We start from the raw sequence: 25407 nt of genomic DNA on the forward strand, positions 1-25407 counted from the left end.
CCTGTACTTTCTCAGGCATCCCCTCCATCACAGCATACAGTAAGAATGGCTTGAAGATAGAATTCACCTTTGAACGGTCAAATACCAACCCCAGTGTAACAGTGATAACGATACAGGCCTCCAACAGCACAGAGCTAGATATGACGGACTTTGTTTTCCAAGCTGCAGTACCAAAGGTACTACAATGTCTTTAGATGTTTCCTTTGATTAAAGATTGGCTGTTTTTTTTTTTTTTTCATGTGTTTGGTAAAGGATATGTTTTAATGTTTACAGATTAAATTTGCAGACTTAATTCAAACTAACAATAATGTAACTTATGGTTCATGGAAGCATATCATTTTTAGTGAATAATTTTTACTAGGTTACAAGTATTCTGATGGTTAGTATTGTAGGATAAAGAAAAACAATTCTAATAGTAGTGAGAGCAGAATTCTACGAGGTGATCAGTTAATGCTTAGGGCATTGAGGATAGGTTAGGCTTTAGTAATACAGTGTTAAAGACCTAAAAACATAAAATATGGCATAGGATTAAAGTTAAGTAAGATGAGAAACTTTGTCTATCTGGTATTATCTTCTAGTTAACTAGATCAGAATTGAAATTTTTTGTCTCGATACATAAGTGAGAGAAACATTCCTCCTTCATTAACATCCAATTTATTATAGATAATAGTAACTGTTTTTGTGAATCAAGGTTTGGTCTACACCAAATTTTAGTTTAAGGATATTTATGTTCATTTTTGAATAGTGAAAAATCTTGAGGCCGGGTGCAGTGGCTCACAGCTGCAATCCCAGTACTGTGGGAGGCTGAGGCAGGCAGATCACTTGAGATCAGGAGTTCGAGAACCTGGCCAATGTGGTGAAACTCCCGTCTCTACTAAAAGTACAAAAAAAACAAAATTAGCCCGGCGTGGTGGCAGGTTCCTCTAATCCCAACTACTTGGGAGGCTGATGAGGAAGGAGAATCGCTTGAACCCAGGAGGCTGAGGATGCAGTGAGCTCAGATTATACCACTGCACTCCAGCCCGCGTGACAGAGCGAGACTCCATCTCAAAACAAAGAGTTCTGAATAAAGAAAAGTTGAGAATGAGGAGTGGGTAGTTTTTCTTAAAAAGATGAGACAGTAAGTATTTTAGGCTGCTATCTGGTCTTTATTGGTATTCAGTTCTGCTCTTATAGTACAGAAACAGCCGTAGATGACATGTAAATGAATGAACATAGTTCTGTTCCAATAAAATGTTATTTGCAAAATCAGATGTTGGGCCATTCTTGGCCAATTGGCCATAGTTTGCCAACCACTGGTTTAGACTAAGCTAACCTAATCTTGGCAGTGGCATGTGAAATATGGCATTTAGACATTCCGACAACACACTTTTGGAAATTGAGGATGTTTTCTTTGTTTGTGGGTACTGCTGACTTTGCAGTCTTTTTTTATTTTTTCCCCATCCTCTGACTCTCATGCAACCTTCTTTGCTTACACTTTGTAGGAGCCAGAATAATTTAGATGTTTAAGAAGCAGTTAGCTGGACACGGTGTCTCATGCCTGTAATCCCAGCAATTTGGGAGGCTGAGGCGGGTGGATCGCTTGAGCTCAGGAGTTTGAGACCAGCCTGGGCAACATGGTGAAACCCCATCTTTACCAAAAATACAAAAAATTAGCCAGGTGCAATGGTGTGTGCCTGTGGTCCCAGCTACTCAGGAGGCTGAGGTGGGAGACTCACTTGAACCCAGGAGGTGGAAGTTGCAGTGAGCCAAGATCATGCTACTGCACTTTAGCCTGGGTGATAGAGTGAGACCCTGTCCAAAGAAGAAAAAAAGAAATAAAAAAAAAAGGGGGGAGCAGTAGTGTCAAGTGGTAGAAGACCACTAATGAACTCTAGAGCCATTCTGTTTGGATTTCAATACTAGTTGTATGACATGAAGAAAGTCACTGAACCTCTATGCCTCAGTGTCTTCATTTGCAAAGAGGGTGGTGATAATGATAGCCACTTCCTAAGGTTGCTTAAAGGAATAAATAAGTTTTTTGAATCAGGCACTGTTTGAAGCACTTTTCATCCATTCAGTGCTCAGTATATTTAGTTTCTTCAACTTAGGTTTTATACTTGTTACTTTAGGCTGCTGCTCTAGTGACTTACCACCTCTGCTATTAAAACATGACCTATTTTTGGTGGTGTACTGTACAGTGCAGCATGATAATGTATTTTCAACTTAAAGTGTCATATTTTGCCGGGCACGGTAGCTCACGCCCAGCACTTTGGGAGGCCGAGGCGGGCGGATCACGAGGTCAGGAGACTGAGACCATCCTGGCTAACACAGTGAAACCCCGTCTCTACTAAAAATAAAAAAAAAATTAGCCTGGCGAGCTGGGAGCAGTGGCTCACGCCTATAATCCCAGCACTTTGGGAGCCTGAGGCGGCTGGATCACAAGGTCAGGAGATCGAGACCATCCTGGCTAACATGGTGAAACCCCGTCTCTACTAAAAATACAAAAAAAAAAAAAAAATTAGCTGGGCATGGTGGCGGGCACCTGTAGTCTCAGCTACTTGGGAGGCTAAGGCAGGAGAATGGCGTGAGCCCAGGAGGCGGAGCTTGCAGTGAGCCGAGATCGCCCCACTGGACTCCAGCCTGGGCAACAGAGCGAGACTCGTCTCAAAAATAAATAAATAAATAATAAATTAGCCAGGTTTGGTTGCGGGCCGCCTATAGTCCCAGCTACTTGGGAGGCTGAGGCAGGAGAATGGCGTGAACCTGGGAGGCGGAGCTTGCAGTGAGGGGAGATCGCGCCATTGTACTCCAGCCTGGGCGACACAGCGAGACTCCGTCTAAAAAAAAAAAAAGTCATATTTTATAGGTTCTACTATGTACTATTTTCGTGTTTTAATGTTTCTAAAATTAGGGTACATTTAAAAATTGGTATCTTGTCATAATTCAATGGGCAGCATGTTTTCTATCTCAGTGGTACATAAAATAATGGTGTGAATTACAACTGGTGGTAGCTTACATTTAATGAAATATGGTAGTAATTAATAATACTTCATCTTACATAATTTAATGTGATATATATATTTTTTTTTTTTTTTTTTTTTTTTTTTTTTTTGAGATGGAGTCTCACTCTGTCGCCCAGGCAACCTCCACCTCCTGGGTTCAAGCAAATCTCTTGCCTCAGCCTCCTGAGTAGCTGGGATTACAAGCATGCGCCACCATACCTGGCTAAGTTTTGTATTTTTAGTAGAGATGGGGTTTCGCCATGTTGACCAGACTAATCTAGATCTCCTGACCTCAGGTGATCCGCCCGCCTCGGCCTCCCAAAGTGCTGGGAATACTGTGCCCAGCCCTCAGTGTAATATATCTGTACATTGAGAGTGAATCTTCACTCTTGTAACTTTTGGCCCCAGAGAAGACTAGTGTCTCTCTGTCTCTCTTTTAAATATTTTAGAAGTTTAATCTACTTTTAGGAAAGATTTTCAAATTCTGGTTCATAGAATAGCTACATAGTACAGTATGGTTTACCTAGCTTGCCCTATATAGCACTTTTTTTTTTTTTTTGAGACGGAGTCTTGCTCTGTTGCCCAGGATGGAGTGCAGTGGCACAGTCTCGGCTTACCACAGCCTCTACCTCCTGGGTTCAAGCGATTCTCCTGCCTCAGCCTCCCGAGTAGCTGGGACTACAGGCATGTGCCACCATGCCCAGCTAATTTTTGTATTTTTAGTAGAGACAGATTTCACTGTGTTGGCCAGGCTGGTCTCAAACTCCTGACCTCGTGATCCACTCGCCTCGACCTCCTAAAGTGCTGGGATTACAGGCATGAGCCACCACACCCGGCCAGCACTTTCATCTCTTATTTCTATAAGTAAGCGAATAAACCCTACCAGCATTCAACAAATTAATAGTGTTTGGCTTATGTAAGTCTTTTGCTGCATAGGCTGGTTCTGCAAGTCTTTCCTTCCCTTCTGTCATGTGGAGAGGAGGCTCTGACACATTCTAGATTATGCAGGCTTTAAAAAACAAAAGTTCAAGTCTCTGCGTCCCAGTCATCCAATCACACAAAAGCCTAAAAGCTTATAGTTGGTGACCAGTACGTTGGTTTGCTATTTTTGGAAAGCTTTTCTTTTGGTTTCTTTCTGGCTGTTTTTTTAAGCCAAAAGCACCCATATTTTACTTGCATAGTTGATCAGTTACTATTAAGTGAAGTTGCCAAAACAAGAATTGGTCAGCTTTTGAAAAGAGGTAGGCTAGAATTCCTTCTGCCAGAAAGGAGAATGTGGTTTATTGCTAGATGTCATGATCAAAGAACCGAACAGTGGATTTTTACAAATACCACAGTGAGTCAGCTCACGTGCTGTGAATTACTGATATCTAGAAAACAAGTATTAGGCAAAACTTCGTAGTAGTGAAATCTGTTACTTGACCCATCATCTGGGTGTCTAAATGTTTTTTGATATCTCTGACCTAGCACTGTGTATTTCTTTTTCTGAAGAGTGCCCTTTGTTCCCCCCTAGACATTCCAGCTGCAGCTCTTGTCTCCTAGCAGCAGCATTGTCCCAGCATTTAACACGGGGACCATCACACAAGTCATTAAAGTTCTGAACCCTCAGAAGGTGAGTAGCACATTTGTAGCCAATATCTGAGCCAAAGTATAAGCATATTTCCCAAAATAAAATTCTGCTTTGTTTCTTTAGGTTTTTCTGACTCATAGTTAGAGAAGAGATCAATGAAAATGCCTGGTCTAACTTCCTTGCTCTTTCGTAAATAACAAATGGAACCCAGAGACATCAGGTGGCTTAGTGGCATTTTATTAAAATGCAACTTCAAAAAAAGCTAGATTAAAGGTCTAGTTTTGGGGGGTAGGGGAGAAGCTTAGACATTTTAATTTATACACAAGTTGAAATCTGAGGTAAGAGCATTTGTTGAAACCAAATACCTACATTTACTGCTACAGTTATTAAGTATGAATAGCAAAAATAGAGGCATTTTAAATGAAGCAGCCAAATGAAAAATAGCTTTAGAAACTGAAATTAAGCAATATTTTTATTATCTCTTCTCAAAGAAATAAGCTCACCTTAATAGTAATCAATTGGTTTTCAAACAGTTTTTGAAAATGGTTCAGAGAATTTCTTTAATAGAGCTCTACTAGTTGCTCATAAATAACAGTATACTTTCTCTTGTAACACTTGCCTTTCCTCTGTTATTCACTATATTTTGAGCATCTGCCTCTATAGTACAAGCACAAATTCCTTTGACCATCTGATACAGAGTAAAAAATTTGTTAGTGCATTTGTATTTGAAATCTGCCACATAAAGTAAAAAGTACCTAATTGAGTTCTCTTAAAACTACTGCTATTACCTGTGAGTTAAGTCATTTTTTAAAATTTCATGCTTTAGGAACAAAAGGTCACGTTCACATTTACTGTAGGTTTTTCAGATAAAGCAACAGTATATCTGAATGGAGAGTATATGATGAGTATATGTTCACCTCATTTTTTAAGAGACTTGGATACAAGGTTTGAATCTTTTTGAAAAGGACTCAGCAAAATGTTACTAGGAGAATGCTCCATGGTGGCTCACGCCTATAATGCCAGCCCTTTAGGAGGCTGAGGCAGGCGTATCACCTGAGGTCAGGAGTTCAAGACCAGCCTGGCCAACATGGTGAAACCCCGTCTCTACTAAAAATAAAAATATTAGCCTGGTGTGGCGGTGAGCACCTGCAACCCCAGCTACTCTGGAGGCTGAGGCAGGAGACTTGCTTGAACCTGGGAGGTGGGGGTTGCAGTGAGCCAAGATTGTGCCACTGCACTCCAGCCTGGGCAATAAGAGCAAAACCCTGTTTGAAAAAAAAAAAAGAAAGAAAAGAAAAAGTGTTCCTAAGGGGTTCTGTCCTTTTAATGCAGTTCAAGGATTAAAGCTAACCACGTGTTCTGGAGATGCGCATTCTCCACTTGGTGGCATGACATTGTTAGCTTCTTGGCTCAAGCCTAGAGTACTGGGTGTTTTTTGTTGTTGTTTACCTGTCATTCTTAACAGACAGCTTTGCTTTAAGTTTTAACCTCTAAGATTAAAAGTCTATTTGTGGACTGGACAGATTCTGGAGATTTTATATCAATATATAAATTGCACTTCTCGGCCGGGCGCGGTGGCTCAAGCCTGTAATCCCAGCACTTTGGGAGGCCGAGGTGGGCGGATCACGAGGTCAGGAGATCGAGACCATCCTGGCTAACACGGTGAAACCCCGTCTCTACTGAAAATACAAAAAAATTAGCCGGGCGTGTTGGCAGGCGCCTGTATTCCCAGCTACTCGAGAGGCTGAGGTAGGAGAATGGCGTGAACCCGGGAGGCGGAGCTTGCAGTGAGCCGAGATCGCGCCACTGCACTCCAGCCTGGGGGACAGAGAAAGACTCCGTCTGAAAAAAAAAAAAAGTAAATAAATAAATAAATTGCACTTCTCTTTTCCTCTTATAGCAACAGCTGCGAATGCGGATCAAGCTTACATATAATCACAAGGGCTCAGCAATGCAAGATCTAGCAGAGGTGAACAACTTTCCCCCTCAGTCCTGGCAATGAGGGTTTGGCACCATTCTCATTCTTATCCCACTCAATCAAAGGAACTCTGGGAAGGAGGTTGTGATTGCTGGCAAGTCCCCCCCAACTGTACCACGGGCATGAGGAGCTGAAGAGAACTGCTGAGGAGGATTTTCCTAAAGTTACTGCTGACCTTAAAGCATTGTTAAAGACTAATGTCCTCTCCTCCACTGTTGAGGCTGGCTGCTTCTGGAGGCTACTTTGCACTCTTCCTCTTCTCCTTTTTCCGCACTTCTCCACCCCTCCCACATTTACAGCCAGAATCAACATTCCCTGGGCCCCTGAGGAAATAAGCAGCTGGTCTGGAGGAGAGGACTGCAATCCATGGCGAAAAAACACTCACTTTGTCTCTGCAGCAAAGAGTTGCCCCTTCTTTCTACTGTTGTTTCTCTGTGGACTGGGCAAGGTGGGGTATTTATTCCTCACTAGCTGGGTTACCATCTTCAGGCACTTTTAACATCTGGCATTCGGAATGGAAACGTAATAATGGACATTAGGGAGCCCTGCCTTTTTCTACTGGTTCCCCCAATGTTTGAAAGAGGCATTAGGCTCCTGGTAGCCTTTTCTGTGCATTGCTGTATACACACAGACACACACATGTATGTTTGTTATCAAGAACTGGTCAGACCTTGTGAGTTTATTTGTAAACACTGGACAGATGGAGTTAAAAAGAGCTTTTGTTGAGATTTGGCATGAAGGATATGGTGCTCTATTTGTAATAGAAACTTCCAAGGCTCTTCCAGCTCCCCTTTTTCTCCATTCTTTAGCTGTAGTCACGAACAGTCTCCATGATTTTCAAAATTGATTCCCTTTAAAGTGCAAAATGGTCACCTTCTAAAAGATACATTCATAGTTATTAATGACCCTATTCCCACCACAAATTTTAAAGTGCTCCTAAGCCCATAACTTGCCTGTTTGAACTATGGTAATGGGTGGAAGAGGAGTTCACCAGTTTTAAAGATCAGACTCTGTATCAAAAGTACCTTTGCCCTTAGGAAGAGTGAGTATTGGAGTCATCTGTTACTCCAAACCTCCCTTTTTATTTCTTGAGCCTGGCTTGGACCTTGGCATTCCGTTTGAATTCCTTCTAACTGGAACATTTGTGTTGTATCTGTAACACTGGCACTGAAATAAAGACCACACGGTTAAAGAAATCTTTCCATATTGTACTTTATGGTGTTGGAGTGAAGCCTTGTAGCTTCCGTACCCCTATGTCAGAGGAGGTCTTACGGAGACCATAGGGTAGGAATAGCCTTTCCTCAGTCTGAGAAATTGGTCTCTTTTAAAAGACGAATCTCATGAATATTCACATCAAGGACTTGAGCTTTTTAAACTAGTGAGAGTGCCAAGTGCTTTTTAGAAAGGACCCATGTGTTATCAAACTTTGAAATTGAGTTGCTGGAATGAAGTAGAGGTGACTCTCTCTGTGGTACACATTGAATGTACTATGTATGTTCAAGTATTCAGGTGCCATGTCTTATATACTGAAGAAAGAAAAAGTGAGGCCCACCTTGCTCTTACAATGTTTGCAATTGTTACTGTATTGAATACAGTATAATGACTACTATCGCTTCAATCTTAAACCTGGAAACAAATATCCCTTTCTGTCCCCTTCATTTCACCAAGCCTTTACTTAAAATCTTCAGTGTCTTGTCAAATCTAGCTCTGTATCAGATGCTGGACTATTCCGAACATTTGACAAACTGGAGTTGAACTAAAGGCTCCACAGGGGAAAGTTTCTGGTCTTACTAGTGTGTATGAGCAAGATCTGCTAAAACTTACTCCACTGGGTAAATGGTTGACTGAGTCAAGAACAGGATATTATCTCCTGCATAGTTTTCAGTAATGTAAGTGTGTACTAGTGCATATTTCAGACAACTGCTCTGCCTGTGCAATGAAAAATAGCCTTTAAGGGTTTCTTTGCAGACTGATTTCATTGGATGGATACTTAATGCTGTGAAACATGATAGGATTAACATAATGTTGGTGGATTTCTTGAATAGAATTTGTCTTAACATTCCTCTTTGTGTAGAGGCTTTATTTTCTCTCTTATATTTGTAGCTAACCAGCTCAGGTTTTTTTATTTGAACTGGGTTGAATGTCTGAAGAAATCTGTTCAAGACCATGCTATAAGACACTGTCAGCTAATGGAGCTGGGAAGGGTCTACTCTGCTGACAGAGCATTTCCTTGGGTGATCATAGTTTTGAGGTAGAGTTTATGATCATTCATAGCTTTGTCTAGAAGGAGTAAAATATCATGGCCTTAACACAAAGGGTGCTGCGTAGAATATGAATTGATTTTGGAATCTGAACACAAGCACCATACTGAAGGACTAGCAGCCAAATAACTGCCTAGGATACTGATGGTTGTGAAGACTGTTTCAAATGACTGGATCTTTGAAAGCTTCAGCGTGCCTTAGTTTCTAGGATCAGAATTAGTTTTCCTCTCACTTGGCCTTGCAGCTAAATGGAGAAATGTTTCAATTTCTTTGAATACTTGCACATTTCAATAATTCCTTTCCCGAGTATAACCATTCAAGGGGGAGCAAATTTGGATGGATTTACAACTTCAGAGGCATTGTGAGGAAAGAGCATTTTCCAAGGCTGTTTTGATAACCCTGGGGTGATAAGCAGTGAGCCCTCACACACTTACTTTGACAATTTCACGTGCACTTGTACCTCATTATTTCCCTCTTCAAGAGTCGATTCTATTCTAGTCTCTGCCCCATCCCGGGGAATCCTAAGGGAGAATTAATTCATCTAAGTAATCTCAAAAAACTGTAGGAAGGGTGCTCTCCCTGAGAAGCTTCTCCCACAGTGCTTTGGTGCTGTTACCTTGAGGTGGTTTGGACAGTCACGGAAGTTTTAGGCTGTGCATAGTGATCATTTGTTAATTTTAAGGTCTTTCTCATTTAAAGAAACATTCCTCAGTGTAACATTTGGGAGGGGATTCTTTCCTCTTGCTAGTTTAAAGGTGTGATTCATACTCCTTGTTTGTCTCATTCATATATGAAAATAGACTTTTAAAACTGTCCAACACTAATGGTTTATGTAACATGCTTCCCATTTTTTTTGTGTCATAGAAGAGATTGGAAGTTAGGGAGTACTGCTTTCAAGGTTCAACTTCATTATCTTCTGCATTGGAAAATATTTGGGCCATGAGAACTAGGGGAAAGGAGTTTGAATGTGTGTATTTTTTTCTAGTGAATGTATTTTAACCACAGTGTCCTAAACTGAGAAAACTAGGGAGGAAAAAGTGGGTGTTCATGAACTTTGTGGTTGGGAGAGTGGTTTTACATGTCTGTGTATTCATGACTTTGGGAGTGGGGAGGATCATTGGAGAGAGAATTGCACAGAAAGTCCTGAAGTTTAAAACACTTTTGACCAGCTTTGGCTCGGGAGGGTGGGGCTGCTTGTAGAACTGGAAGTGAGTAACTTTTTCAAGCAATATCAGTGAGTGGGTCCCATCGACAGGGTTCCAGGACTGGAACACTTTAACAGAAGGAAATGCTGAAGCAGCTTGCACAGTTGCTTTACAGACTTCCAAGAGGCTGATTCTGGCTTCAAGATGGAGCATTGGAGTTGTTTTTTTTTTTTTTTTTCCCCCCTCAACCTGCAGTTGCGCTTTGTGTGTTTTGTTTTTGTTTTCTATTTGGGGGCCCCATGGGAAAGAGCTTCTGAACTCTTTCCTTTATGAACTCCCACGGTGTTCCTATAAAGGCCCTTTTCTTTCATAGTGTTGTAAGTTACATCTTGATTATGCCCCATCACATCTTCTTTACTGTAAAAATATTAAAAAGCTGTTTCCAAGTGGGACAGCTAATGAAGCTCTAATTATTGCAGACATATTTTTGAGATGTAAAAAAAAAATTTAAAGTTAAATGATAAGTCTTAGAGGCGAGTGAGGAATAAAATGGATGTAAACATTTACATGGGATGCATTAGAATTCTGCTGTGTGTATTGTCTTTTGGTTGAAACAAATTATGAACAGTGACTAATAATAAAAAGTCAATACCCAATGATTTAAAATTTGCTTCCTTGCTTCTTACAATTGGATTAGAAGACTTAGATGAATTCTTATTCCAGAGGTTGAGCTAAACTTACTGACCTGTTAGTAATTCTTTTACACATAAGTCTCACCAAGAAAGGCATTTGAACCACTTAAAAACTTGTGGTGGTAGCCAGACACGGTGGCTCACGCCTGTAATCCCAGCACTTTGGCTCACGCCTGTAATCCCAGCACTTTGGGAGGCCGAGGCGGGCAGATCACCTGAGGTTGGGAGTTTGAGACCAGCCTGATCAACATGGAGAATCCCTGTCTCTACTGAAAATACAAAATTAGCCAGGCATGGTGGCGCATGCCTGTAATCCCAGCTACTCGGGAGGCTGAGGCAGGAGAATTGCTTGAACCCAGGAGGTGGAGGTTACAGTGAGCCGAGATCACACCATTGCACTCCAGCCTGGGGTGACAAGAGTGAAACTTCGTCTCAAAAACAACAACAAAACAACAAACTTGTGTTATAGACAGTGAAAAAGTCCTAAGTGCAATTGGACATTTTAACTATAATATGATTAATTTCATGCTTAATCTTCTCCATAGGCCAATTCTCAAGGCAGAGAAATCAAGATGAAATGTATATTAAGGGTGGTTATGAGTTTTCTTTATAAGCTGCTTTTTGTGAATTGTTCAAGTATATCTGACTGGGCAGAGGAAGGCTTGACCAGTCAAAATGAGTTATATTTCATGGTCTATTTTATATGAACTGTGTATTTTATACGTATTAATTTTTGTAGGGATGTGGTCTTGCTATGTTGCCTAGGCTGGTCGTGAACTCTTGGCCTCAAGCAATCCTCTTGCCTCAACCTCCCAAAGTGCTGGGATTACAGGCGTAAGCCACTGCACCTGGCTTTTTTTTAAGACAGAGTCTCGCTGTGTCATCCAGCTGGAATGCAGTGGTGTGATCACCGATCACTTCAGCCTTGACTTCCCTGGTTCAGGCAATCCTCCCACCTCAGCCGTTCTAGTAGCTGGGACTACTGGCGTGCACCACCATGCCTGGCTAATTTTTGTATTTTTTTTTCTTTGGTAGAGACAGGGTCTCACTATGTTGCCCAAGCTGGTCTCAAACTCCTGGGCTCAAGTGATGCACTAGCCTCTGCCTCCCAAAGTTCTGGGATTACAGGCATAATCACTGTGCCTGGCTGTCAACTCTGTGTTTTGGAGGTTGGAAGCTTTAGGTATTCCGTTACTCTTATGATCCCTGACAGTCCCTTGATTGAGAAGGGGGAGGGTGTGATAGTCCCGATTGAAAAGGGGAAGGGTGTAGGCCCTGGCAGTTATCTAGTTTATGCAGAAGTGCCCTTTGGTACTGTCTGATAAGCAACATCTGTATAATCTTATGTATGAGTTAGTTAAAATTCATAGTTGTTTCTAATATTAAATTTAGTTGGCACCTTCATGTAATTAGAGGAAAATATAAAAGCTGCAATAGAAAAGTTTAGCCAGTAATAGACATTTATTTAACAATACAACAAATAGTATTCAGATCTGAATTTCAATTCAGAAGCACTAAATTAATTTTTATCACTTTTAAGGGTTTTCTATCCTATGTCTTCTCCCCAATTCAATTGTCCCCATATTTGAAAAATATCAAAATGTTCACAGAAAAGTTCTCCAAACTTTGAAGCTAGGTAAACACTGCCTGTTTATTTGGAACCAAAATTAGGAATATCCAAATCTGCTCAACCTATTGGTAGAATAACAAGGGATTTAGGCCCAAAGATGACTTTGTGGATCACTGGAGTGGGTACTAGATATAAATAAGTAAATATAAGTCTTACCTGCTTCCTCTCCCAACATCTGATAGGCACGAGCTTCCCTTCTCCAGACTTCCCATTTTGTAGTGAAGATCTGGAAAAGCTCCTGGCATAAAGAATGTGTGTGTGTGTGTACATACCAGAGAGGGGAAGCACAGCTGCTATAGGAAGGAGACAGGAGAGTTCCTGATGACTTCTCTGTCTCTTGGTTTGAGCTAAACAGTGATTTTTGTAATGATGAACCTGCAGTGAGGGCAGATGGATTTTCGCACAAAAAAATCCCAGAGGAATTTATTTTCAGGGTTAGTCTCAGCTGTTTACCATTTCCAGAAATTGTAGTTACATAACCCTTGGCATACATAATGCACACTGCCTTGAACTGGGGGAGAACATCAATATGTGACCTTTGAAACAAAGTATAAAATGTTAATGGCACTACATGATTTGAAAAAAATCAACTGGTTGTCACTACTGAATTGGATCTTAAATCACGGGAACCATTAAAGGTAGTTACATCATAAATTAGCCCCTGAAACTTTTGGACGGATGGGTTTTTTTTTTATGTTTTCCCTTTTGAAAGAGGAACTACTGTTGCCAGAATGAAGAAGTAAATAGCAATGCTTTTGCCCACTATCCCTTTAATTAAACAATTATTCACCACTGTTGTTCCTCAGCATGAGCTTAAACTTCAGTTCTGGAACAAGATCTTTCCTTTTTGTGTAGTCAGTCAATAAAGAGCTTCTACTCATGAAATCCGGAAAAGGTAATGTATAATACCTCAAGAAACAGACTCTTACAGTCAGGCGTGGTGGCTCACACCTGTAATACCAGCATTTTGGGAGGCTGAAGTGGGCGGATGGCTCAGGAGTTCGAGACCAGCTTGCACAATACGGTGAAGCCCCATCTCTACAAAAAAATGCAAAAAATAGCCAAGCGTAGGGTGGCCCTCACTTGTGGTTCCAGCTACTGGGAGGCTGAGGTGGGAGGATCACCTGAGCCCATGGAGGTTGAACCTGCAGTGAGCTATGATTGTGCCCATACTGTACCCCAGCCTGAGCAAAAAAGCGAGACCCTGTCTCAAAAATAAAAAAATATAAAAGCCTTTTTAGAAACACTTTTTTTTTTTCTTGAGATGGAGTCTCCCTCTGTCACCTGGACTGCAGTGCAGTGGCGCGATATCTCCGCTCACTGCCAACCTCCACCTCCCAGGTCCAAGTGATTCTCCTGCCTCAGCCTCCTGAGTAGCTGGGCCTACAGGCTCGCGCCCCCATGCCGCCTAATTTTTGTATTTTTAGTAGAGATGGAGTTTTGCCATGTTGGCCAGGCTGGGTTCGAACTCCTGACCTCAGGTGATCTGCCTGTCTTCGCCTCCCAAAGTGCTGAATTACAGGCATGAGCCACTGCACCCAGCCAGAAACACTCGTTCTAAACCACATTTTTTTCTTATCACTGCTTGCCTGCCCTTGGTAAAATTTGCTTCTGTCTCCATATAATAGGTGCCTATTGCTTACATACCTGTTTTCTTGTTGGGAGAAATTACCCAGTAAGCACTGAAATGGGAATCCAACTACTTTGAGTACCTTTCCTGAAAATAATTTCAAGGTGGAAGGACAATCCAGGAGGTGGATGACCTAAGAGTTTTCTCCCCCCTTAAACCAGACTCACAGTGACAAATCGTTTTTAATGCATTAAAATGAGGCCAAGAAATGAAGATTACTGGAGACTGGAATTTTGGTATATACAAAGCTAACTCGTGAAGGGAGAAAGTAGGTCAGAAAGGGGTCGGAACCTGCAAGAGCCAAATTTGGTCCTGGCATTAAAATATCTCCAAATGGATACATATCTCAGATGGGGGACACAGACTGCCCTGTTAAATCTAAAAGTCTTGTACTAAGCCTGCAATTATTCTAGACATACAGTTAGTCTGAATGAGGCAAACTGAAGCAATGGATAATAGAGACAAAGGGTCCCGCTTTGTCACCCAGGCTGGAGTGCAGTGGCACGATCTCGGCTCACTGCAACCTCCGCCTCCCGGGTTCAAGCGATTCTCCTGCCTCCACCTCCCAAGTGGCTGGGATTACAGGCGAGCGCCACCCTGCCCAGCTCATTTTTTTGTATTTTTGGTATAGACACGGTTTCGCTATGTTGGTCAGGCTGGTCTTGAACTCCTGGCCTCCAGTAATCTGCCTGCCTTGGCTTCCTAAAGTACTGGAATTACAGTTCTTCGAAAGTGAGGAAATTACTCTTTTTTGCTGTCAAATTCCTTATAAGTTGCTTGAAGATTCAACACCCTATGTACCAGGGGAAGCCCTAAAAATCTGCAAGTCTAGAAGCCTTCCTAGGAAAATTTAGGAGGAATCAACAGAGTACTTTCCGAGAAACCGATTGGATCTTCAATTTAGAATTTTGGAATTATAATGGCTACTATGAATCCCCACTATACGTTAGGCACTTTTTATGCACTAAATCTTCATCATAACAACTTGGCAGATTTTAATCTCTTTCTCACAGCTTAAGAACGAAAGGCTTAGATCAAGTAACTTGCACAGGGGTATAGATCTAAAGAAGGGCAGAGGGGAGATCTGGAATCAGGCTGGCTGACTCCAAATTTGGCCCATTGGCCACAAAACTACTATCACTGCGAGAACGAAAAGAAAAAAAAAAAAACAGAAAGAAAAGACGTTAACTTTTAAAAGGTTTTTCTGAATCAGCCTTGCAAATAAATCATAAACCGGGTCACAGGCCATATTACTGCTTGAAGCAGAGCACCGAATTCTGATAATTTTGCTCCAGGAGGAGGCAAGGGAATTAAAACATGGCTGGGAGGTGAGCGGACGTTTTGTACGAGGTTGGGTTGAATTTGCTTAAGAAGGTCGCACGCATCTCTGATAAGGAACAGAAAAGGCCTTGCCAAGGTGAGCATTCTCAACAGTTCGTTCAACGGCTTGGCAAGTGAGGGAAGTTACAAGAGCCAACCTGGGCGGAGGGCAGCGTCCTGTCACAATTGACAGGTGCCGGCGCCACCTGCTTCTTCCTCCCGCGGGTTTCTTTGAGGGCGGGGAAAGCAGCAAATATCCCTCCTTGCGCTCTAGTCCTCCAAGGCTAGGGCAGCGGGCAGTGGAGGCCCCGCGCCCTGCGGTGGTGCCAGGTTCCGCCACGCGGGCCGCGGCCGGGATGCGGCTCGGCGGCCCCGGGGCCACTCGGCGCCCGCAGCTACTTAGGTCCAGCCGGGCTGCGGGAAGGGCGGAGCTGGCGAGCCGCCGGAGGGGCGGAGCCGGCGGGCCGCGGGGGGCGGGGCCACCGGCTGCTCGCGCGCGCCGCCGAGGTTCCGCACGCCGTTGCGCGGGCCGGGCGTCTCTGTGCAGCCTGGGTCGCCGATGGGGGAGGTGGAGCCGGGGCCCGCGGGCCCGCTGGAGCCCCCGGAGCCGCCCGAAGCGCCCGCGAGCCGCCGGCCGGGAGGGATCCGGGTCCTGAAGGTGAGGGGGCGGATGGACGAGCGAGCGGACAAGCGGGCAAGCGGACTAGGGAGGGAAAGAGGGAGGCTAGAGGCCGCTGCCGCCCCCGCCCCCGCCCCGCGCAGTGGCTGAGGCAGCCTGCGACCCCCGCCCGGCGTCAGTCAGTTGGCCGCCCCACACCCAGCTGGGGACGCCGAGGCCTCAGCGCCGCGCCCGCGTCCAGGCCTCGGCGCCTCGGTCCCCCGCTGCTGCCCATTCCTGGCCGCGCGCCGCCCGCCTCGCAGGCCCACGCCTTCGTGCTGCCGGTAGCCGCCGCCCACCCGGACCCTTCGCCGCCCCTGCTTGCCTCACCGCGCTCGGGGCCCGGAGGCCGGCTCCTGAGGGCTCGGAGGGCCGCCGGCTCTTGGCACAGGAGCGGGGCTGGAAGTACGCAGGGCTTTCTCCCCTTCCGGACACCTGAAGACATCACCTCAGCGGGAGGATGGCGGCGGCATTGGCCGGCGCCGCGGAGGGCTCGGGGCCAGGCAGGGTGGAGCCGGCTCCTCTGCCCTCGGGGCTCGCTACCCGAGGTGCCGGCCGGGAAGGACAACCCGCCTCGCTTGGAGAATCCCCGCTGGAGCTGCGTCGCGGGGACTCGCTGGGCGTGTTGCGGAAGGGAGGAGGGGCCGGGCCGAAAGGGGCATTCCTGCTCGCCGGAGCGGGGCCGACTGCCGAGGGAGACGGAATGGGGGAGCCGTTATGCAACAGGCAGCTAGCGGGGCTTCTTGGCAGGAATTGGGGGAGTGGGAGGATATGAAAACAGATGCAGGCAAGAGGGGAGTGGAACCCTGAAGGTGATGACAAGTAAGTTTACGAAGGAATGCACAAGGTGGGGTGGTGATAGTGGGGAGGAGAAGATGGTTAAGGGGAGGGGTTGTGGGAGGCTGACTGGGTGGAGTTTTTTACTAGCATTTGGAAGAGTTGCAGAGAAATTTTTCTGTAGGTCAAATACGTAAACTAGGTGTCCTTCCCCAGGTGGAATGGAATTCCTTCTAGAGTTCTACATGAGGAATTCAGGGTATGAAACTTGCCCAGTAGAAGGATAGAAAGGAAAGAAAATTTAGATTTGATGTGTTTCAAAAATACATTGCAAAACAAAACGTATGATGTTAAAAATACTTTAAGTAGTATTTTATTGGGATTGAGGTTCAGCAGTATTTACATGTTATGAAGGTTAGTACGATGTCACAAAGATGGGAACACGGAAAAACAATAATAGAACCCAGTGAATCCATGGAACAGCATAAACTAGAACTCTGTAAAATATAAAACATTTTTTGTGCTACTGCCTCTCAATTTTTTTTCTTTTTATTTATTTATTTTTTTGAGACAGGGTCTTACTCTGTCACCCAAGCGGGAGTGCAGTGACTCGATCTCTGCAACCTCTGCCTCCAGGGTTCAAGCGATTCTCCTGTCTCAGCCTCTTGAGTAGCTGGGATTACGGGCGCCCGCCACCACACCCCACTGATTTTTTGTATTTTTAGTAGAGACAGCGTTTCGCTATGTTTCCCAGGCTGGTCTTGAACTCCTGATCTCCAGTGATCCGCCCGCCTTGGCCTCCCGAAGTGCTGGGATTACAGGCATGAGCCACCGCGCCCGGCCTCATACAGTTTTGTTAAGTAGCTGAGTGGTTGAATTTTGTGCCAAATGATGCTGGAAAAGAAGTATTACAGTAGAAGACTCTGAATTGGGAAGAGTCATCTCCCACTCATTTTTCTCCGAAGACCCTTGAGAAACTTCATTCTTTTTTGTAACTCTTTTTTACCTAATACCAAATCATGAACATTATTGTCAAATAATACAGATACTCGTCAAAAGGCTAATATAACTAAGCCCGTCTAACTTAGCCAGACTAGATCCAGTTCCATCTATCCTGGGATACTGGAAAATTTCCTTCAAAATGTGCCCCCAGATTTATTTAGCAAATTGCTGGACCATAGGTTTGTAAATTTTCCAGGTGTTTCCTACAATTTGGGGTTTATGGTTTTTTTAGTAATGATTAACTGTTTTTTTACTCAGCTTATAGAAGATACGAAGTTACAACTAATGTCGGTGTGTGTCATGAGATTCATTTTTTTTTTTCAAGAATAGTTTTGGGTGTTTAGCAAAGTATATATAAACAATTAATGCCAAAAAAAATTTAAAAAGATTTGTTTTAGAGACATAGCCTCATTGTGTAGCCCACGCTGGAGTGCAGTGGCATGATCTCGGCTCACTGCAGTCTCCACCTCCTGTGTTGAAGCGATTCTCCTGCCTCAGCCTCCAGAGTAGCTGGGATTACAGGCATGCGTGCCACCACGCCCGGGTAATTCTTTTGTATTTTTAATAGAGACGGGGTTTCACCATGTTGGCCAGGCTGGTCTCGAGCTCCTGACCTCAGGTGATCCCGCCCGCCTCAGCCTCCTAAAGTGCTGGGATTACAGGCATGAGCCACTGCGCCCGGCTAGAAAGATCTTTCAATCTTAAATACGCTCTTTGTATACTTGTTTGATGTAAGAGGTGATTGTAATTGTGTTCCCTTTTAAATAAATTTGTGATAACAATTCTATAAGAGTAAGGGGAAAATAGTTTTCTCAACCTAGCAATTCTAGTAGAATGGTGCTTCTAAAAGTTGAAAGCACCTCAGGGGACAGTGTCATCTGCAGTCCTGGCTCATAGGAAGGTTTTTCCAGCAGTTAACTGATGTGTTAAGCAGTGGAGCAAGACATTCTTGAGAAGAAGGAAGCACTAGGCAATTCAGCAGTGGCTAATAATAGCTAAACAGTCCATCTAGATTGTTGCTGTAAGCCTTTGCTTTGCTTAATATCCAGGCCTTTTAAGTGCCCATCAGTCAGGTTTAAGAGAATGATATATACGGAAGTTGTAACTTAGCAGTTTATCTTCTTAGGGTGGAATATATCATGTAGACAGGAGATAGATCCTTTGAGGTAAATGATGATCAACAGCGTATGTATTTTGTTGTTGTTTTAATCTATTTCATTTTAATTTTTTTAGAGATGCGGTTTCACTATGTTGTCCAGGCTGGTCTTGAACCCCTGGCCTCAAGTAATCCTCCCTCCTTGGCCTCCTGAAGTGCTGGGATTACAGGCTTTTTTTTTTTTTTTTTTTTTTTTTGAGATAGAGTCTTGTACTGTCACCCAGGCTGGATTGCAGTGGCGTGATCTTGGCTCACTGTAGCCTCCGCCTCCCAGGTTCAGGTGATTTCCTTGCCTCAGCCTGCCAAGTATTTGGGATTTCAGGCGCACACCACCACGCCCAGGTAATGTTTTTGTATTTTTAGTAGAGACGGGGTTTCACTATGTTGGCCAGGCTAGTCTCGAACTCCTGACCTCGTGACCCGCCTGCCTCGGCCTCCCAAAGTGCTGGGATTACAGGCGTGAGCCACTGCACCCGGCCACATATATGTTTTGATAATGTAAAGTTCCTTAAGGAATTTATAATCTAAGGTAAATATATATGCACTAAAAATGACTTTTAAAAATCCTCACACAAGAAAAGTCAGGCCTAGTGTGGTGGCTCATGCTTGTAATCCCAGCACTTTGGGAGGCCGAAGCAGGAGGATTGCTTGAGTCCAGAAATTCAAGACCAGCCTGGGCAACATAGCAAGACTCCATCTCTTAAAAACATAACAAAAAATTAGCTGGGTGTGGTGGCATGTGCCTGTAGTACCAGCTACTCTGGAGGCTAAGGCTTTAGGATCACTTGAGGTCAGGAGTTCGAAGCTGCAGTGGGCTGTGATCACGCCACTGTAGTCCAGGCTGGGTGACAGAGTGAGATCTTGTCTCAAAACAAACAAACAAAACTTCCTGGGGTCTTCTTGACTTTTCTAAGATTTAGAAGGTCAGTGAACTATTATTTGACCTTAGAAAGTTTTTCTGAAGAAGACTTGTTGGTTGTGTGAAACAGTGTCTGTTTATTTTTTCTCCACTGAGTACAGAATGCAGAGCTTTGTATAAATATTGCTGTACTATATGGAATACTGTTTTCAGATGGTCCAGTTAATCTTTCCCAAAGATTAAAAAATGAAGAATATTTAAAATGTAACAGTTTACCTACTAAATATTTAACTATTAGCAGTATTTGACTATTCAGTAGTTAAAATTATTTAGTAGTACAAATACGATGGTCCCTATGTTTATGCAGTAAGCACTTGAAAGCCCTTTCATTCTGAGATGTTCAGCTTTGAGAAAATGCATTTGATGAGAAAACTAGTTCTCACTTGTAGCAGGGATTTATCCTACTTCTCTAAAGTTAGAATCAATAATCCTCATGGTTTTGAATAGCAATGCCTAAATCCCCAAGATCTGCAAAATGATCAGTTTCCTGAGTTCTAAATTTAAACAATAAAGCCATTCTTACTCTTGTTTTTCTTTCTTCCCACATAGAAATACCTGCTAACTTTTCATTCCTCTTTCTCTGACATCTTTAGAAATGTATTACCCTCAAATATTTAATCTTAGTAATTATAAAAATAGTGTTTGCTGTATTTATAGGTATTTCTATTTTCCAATGAGGAATACTACTGAAAGTATTTTATTTACTCACATTCACTTTGCAGCTGCTGCAAAGATGTATGGTTCTCCATAGAAATGGGGATTTTTTTTCCCCCAAGTTTGTTCAGCTTCCTGTCAGAGCTAATTGGACTAAGGTACAAATTGGGAATAGGTTTCTGTGATGTCAGCTGAGTTCTACGAACACTTCTGTGTCACCCAGGTATTAACATGCTAGAAGTGGAGAAGAGGAAGAAATATCAAATAAATAAAACCCATCATCATCGATGTAGTGTTAGAGATGTACTCAAGGTGAAGAAGTTCTTAATTCTGTCTAGATAATTCATTCTGTCTAGTAAAAATGTCTGCTGGTCATTAATTCTGTCTAGGGAGAATGATAGGAGATATGGAAGGCTCCATAGAGAAGGTGATGCCTGAGTAGGATTTTGAAGAATAACTTGTCATATGGATGAGGTGGAGAAGGACATTTCAGACAAGCCACAGAATTGTGGTGTACTTGGTGTGTTTGGACAGCTGCAAGTAGTTGGAGGTGATTGAAACATGTAGTAAAGGGCAGTAGTAGGGAATGAAGCTGGAGAGGTGCGGCTGTGGAAATGTCAGTGGAAATTTCTTTTTTATCAAAAAGAACAGAAATAGCCCATCATAAAAATAGAGCAGGCAAATGCCGATCTTTAGAAACTTGTTATATTATCTGTAGAAATTGTTTTTGCTTTGAGATAACTTCGCAATATATGAATTTCACATACCTAAATTATCAAATGCGACATTAATTTTTTTGAAACAGGGCAGGAATAGAAAGTATATTTGTGCAGTATTGTGTTGATACTACACTTGGCTTATTTGGGATGTAAAGCAAAGGGTTAGGACCCTAGAGAAACACACATTTTCATAAGGAGACGTGCAAAAATGTTTATTGCTGGATTGTTTCTAGCAGTGAAAAATTGGAAGCAAACTAAATGCTGTAAACAGGAGAGTGGATAAAGTTTGATGTATTTGTATAAGGGAATATTCAAATGAATGAACTGGGTATATTAACACAGTTGTATCTCTAAAGCAATATTGAACTAAATAAAATTACAGGGTGAAACATAAGTATTGTTAAGGATTAGATGACGTTTAAATTAGATAAGACAATACTGTGTATGGTTTATAGATAAAAGTTTTTTTGTTTGTTTGTTTGTTTGTTTTTTGAGACAGATTCTTACTCTGTTGCCCAGACTGGAATGCAGTGGCACAATCTTGGCTCACTGCAACCTCTGCCTCCTGGGTTCAAGTGATTCTCCTACCTCAGCCTCCCAAGTAGCTGGGATTACAGGCACGTGCCACCACACTCGGCTAATTTTTTTTTTTTTTTTTTTTTTGCGTATTTAGTAGAGATGGGGCTTCGCCATGTTGGCCAAGCTGGTCTCGAATTCCTGACCTCAAATGATCCACTCACCTGGGCCTCCTAAAGTGCTGGGATTATAGATGTGAGCCACCTTGCCCAGCCTAAAGTTTCTTTTTTTTTGAGATGCAGTCTTGCTCTGTCACCCAGGCTGGAGTGCAATGGCATGATCTTGGCTCACTGAAACCTCTGCCTCCCAGGTTCAAGCAATCTTCCTACCTCAGCCTCCCAGGTAGCTAGGATTACAGGCGTGTGCCACCACAGCTGGCTAGTTTTTTTGTATTTTTTAGTAGAGATAGGGTTTCACCATGCTGGCCAGGCTGGTCTCGAATTCCTGACCTCAGGTGATCCACCCACCTTGGCCTCCCAAAGTGCTGGGATTACAGATGTGAGCCACTGTGCCCAGGCAAAATACTAAAATTTCTATTTTTGAGAGACAAGGTCTTGCTCTGTCACCCAGATAGGATTGCAGTGGACAGTCAAGGCTCACTGCAACCTCAATCTCCCAGGCTCAATCTGTCCTCCACCTCAAACTCCCAAGTAGCTGGGACTACAGGCATGTGCCACCATGCCTGGCTAATATAAAAAAAAAAATTTGTAGAGATGGGATGTTGCCATCTTACCTAAGCTAGTCTTGAACTCCTGGCCTCAAGCAATCCTGTCACCTTGGCCTCCCAAAGTGCTGGGATTACAGGCCTGAGCCACTGCACCCACTGTTTTGTTATTCTTGACACGTTTCTGAAAACACAAGAAAAAGAGAGGGTCAAAGAAGATGATGGATGGAAACACAGCAGTAAAGAAAATTAAGTTATCTGAGTTATTACGAATGAGCATGACAGATGTGAAGTGCTCCACAAAAGGAGGGGATACTTGAGCAGAGTGTTGGGGAATATAAAGTAGAGAGAGGTGGGGTGAGGACTGAAATGTCTAATTCAGTCAGATGTTCTAGCTAACGATTTCTTTCTCTTGATATTTTTTAGAGAAATATGAAACGCAATGGGAGCAGAAATTGTTTGAATAGGAGAAGTAGGTTTGGTTCTCGAGAAAGAGACTGGCTAAGAGAAGATGTAAACAGAGGCTGTGTTTACCTTTATGGAGCAGACACTACCACTGCCACTACAACCACCATCACCTCCTCTTCCTCTTCCTCCTCCTCCTCTTCCTCTGACTTACATCTGGTCCTTTGCACTGTAGAGACACCAGCATCAGAAATATGTGCTGGAGAGGGAAGAGAAAGTCTTTATTTACAGCTTCATGGAGACCTGGTCAGGTGAGGTCTCAGTTTTACCACTCTAATTCTACTGTAATATAAATAATATGTGTTTCTGCTTAGAACTGGACTTTAGGATTTTAATTCTGCCGGAACTGATGTTGATTACGGACTCACTGGGCTTCAAGATTTGTCCTTGGAAGCCTGACTTTATGAATCTTGAATTTAAAAACTATTGACCAAGGAAAATTTGAGAGTTCTTTGATTTGGAATACGCCATAGGTCAGATATCTAAATTTAAAAATAGGTATTGTAAAAGTTAAATTTTTTTGGCTGGGCGTGGTGGCTTATGCCTGTAATCTCAGCACTTGGGGAGGCTCAGGTGGGTGTATCACTTGAGGTCAGGAGTTCGAGACCAGCCTGGTCAACATGGCGAAACCCTGCCACTACTAAAAATATAAAAATTAGCCAGGCATGGTGGTGCGCACCTGTAATCCCAGCTAGTCAGGAGGCTGAGACATGAGAATTTATTGAACCTGGGAGACCGAGGTTGCGGTGAGCCGAGATCATGCCACTGCACTCCAGCCTGGGTGACAGCAAGACTCCATCTCAAAAAAAAGAAAAGATATCTTTTTTTTTTGAAAAGTGTAAATAGAGTGAAATTTTAAAAAGGGTATAGAGTGAGAAGTACTTTTCTGTCCCCCATTCCCCAACTACCCAGGCCTGTTCTTGATAGTTATTACCAGCTTCTCATGCACGCTAGGGATATTCTGTTTAATTATAAGCATATATGTGCCCATGCATGAGTATGTGTCTCTACATATATTATAAATTTTAAAACTCATGGTGCTGTATGCAACACATTACTGACAATATCTTTTAGAGATCTTTCCATGTTAATATTTATATAGTTGTCATTTATTTAATGGCTGCAATAGTGTTCAATTTTGAGTCTACTATAATTTTAGCCAGTCTTCTATTAATGGACATTCAAGTTGTTACCAGTTTTTTGCTACGACAAGAAGTGCTGCAGTGAGTATCCATGTACCTGTGGTATCTCTCGTATCTCAGAGTCTGTATGATAAACTCCTAGAAGTGGAACTGCTGGGTCAAAGGATATCAGTATTTTTAATTTTCATAGTTACTGTCAAATTCTTCTTCATAGAGGTTATATTTCCATAAGAAATATGAAAGTATATCTATTTCCCCTTTCTCAAAAACATGTTAGTATTAAATTTTATGTATAAATAGAGACACATACACATGCATGAGCTCAGACTTGTTCGTAAATAGAAATGATTGTTAAAAGTTTTAAAATTAGAGAATCATAAAGTCAGCGTTCCAACGACAAATCTTTGTCTAGGCCAAGTGACTTAGATTTCTGCAAATGTGAGAGGAATTTTGTTGTTTTGTTATTTTAATTTTCGTTTCTCTTAATGAGCATATTTTCATGGGTTTAAAAGCGATTTGTGTCTTGAAAAATTTTTATATAAATGTGAAGAAAATATTTTTATAATAGTCTTATACTATGCATGTGAACTCTTAGATTCAGCTTTTTAAAGAAAATCACTGTTAGTTCTTTGAATTAGATGTCAAATAAGAGCTCTTTAAATGCCTGACCATGATTTTTCTCTCCTCCCCATTTCCTATCATTAAAAAAGTGTCTTGAAACAGAATTCAAAGCTGTGGATTTAATACTGTTGAAAGTGAAAAGGAAGCTCCCACTTACACCTTGAAAGTGTGGTAATAATAGTAACACCTTTAGCTGAGTTAAAATTTGATGTCATTTTTAAAGTCTAAACTGAGATCTACTATGTGTTCCTTTTAAGATTTGGACTAATTCCTGAAAAAGTAGATTAGCATTTGAATGTTTTCCTTGTTCACCAGTTAACTACATTTGCTAAATCCATTTGTAAAACGAAAGGATCAGACTGGGTGATCCTTAGGCTTTTCTAAGTCTTAACACTGATTCTGATCTAATTTTATCAGGTGGAAAGCCTTGACCTAGATTATATCTGGTAGTGATTGATTAACTTAAGTATATGACGTATTCATTTGTATAGTAATGTTTATGTATACAAAGATATTAGAAATATGAAGAAAACCCCACTGGAATTGGCTTGCTACTAGTAGTTGTGTAATTAGTTAAGAATCCGAATGTGATAGTTTATTTACTTATGTGTTTATTTACTTATGTGCCCTGTAGCCTTCATCATTTATAATGAAATAGCCCTTTGAAGGTATAATTGATTAGAAAATAATGAAAGCACTATTGAACTGTGGTTTCAAAGAATGAATATATTTTCATTGCTGGAGTAGGAGCTCAATAACTTTTATCCAGCTAAGGATGATGATGATGGTAGATTTCAGCTAACATTAAGTGCTTTCGTGTGTTAGTATGCTTAGTGCTTTATGC

At 42.4% G+C, this 25407-nt stretch overlaps 2 protein-coding genes across 9 annotated transcripts in view; both read left to right on the plus strand.

Moving 5' to 3' along the window:
- AP1G1 (adaptor related protein complex 1 subunit gamma 1) overlaps positions 1–7267 on the plus strand; it is a 110977-nt gene extending 103710 nt beyond the window's left edge. For all 4 annotated transcript variants that reach the window (XM_058441177.1, XM_058441176.1, XM_032157825.2 and 1 more), the window contains exons 21-23: positions 16–176; positions 4498–4596; positions 6455–7267. In XM_058441177.1, coding sequence (XP_058297160.1) covers positions 16–176; positions 4498–4596; positions 6455–6556 — 362 coding nt within the window. In that variant the 3' untranslated portion in view covers positions 6557–7267. The remainder of the gene's footprint in view (positions 1–15; positions 177–4497; positions 4597–6454) is intronic.
- Positions 7268–15235: 7968 nt separating this feature from the next.
- PHLPP2 (PH domain and leucine rich repeat protein phosphatase 2) overlaps positions 15236–25407 on the plus strand; it is a 78056-nt gene continuing 67884 nt past the window's right edge. For 3 of the 5 annotated variants that reach the window (XM_032157827.2, XM_032157828.2, XM_058441175.1), the window contains exons 1-2: positions 15732–15868; positions 22762–23051. In XM_032157827.2, coding sequence (XP_032013718.1) covers positions 15770–15868; positions 22762–23051 — 389 coding nt within the window. In that variant the 5' untranslated portion in view covers positions 15732–15769. Of the gene's footprint in view, positions 15308–15731; positions 15869–16052; positions 16274–22761; positions 23052–25407 lie in introns of those variants that run through there. The other 2 variants (XM_058441174.1, XM_058441173.1) reach the window with 2 other exon arrangements.

Source organism: Hylobates moloch, unplaced genomic scaffold (assembly GCF_009828535.3).
Source record: "Hylobates moloch isolate HMO894 unplaced genomic scaffold, HMol_V3 SCAFFOLD_6, whole genome shotgun sequence".
Taxonomy (NCBI): Eukaryota; Metazoa; Chordata; class Mammalia; order Primates; family Hylobatidae; genus Hylobates; species Hylobates moloch.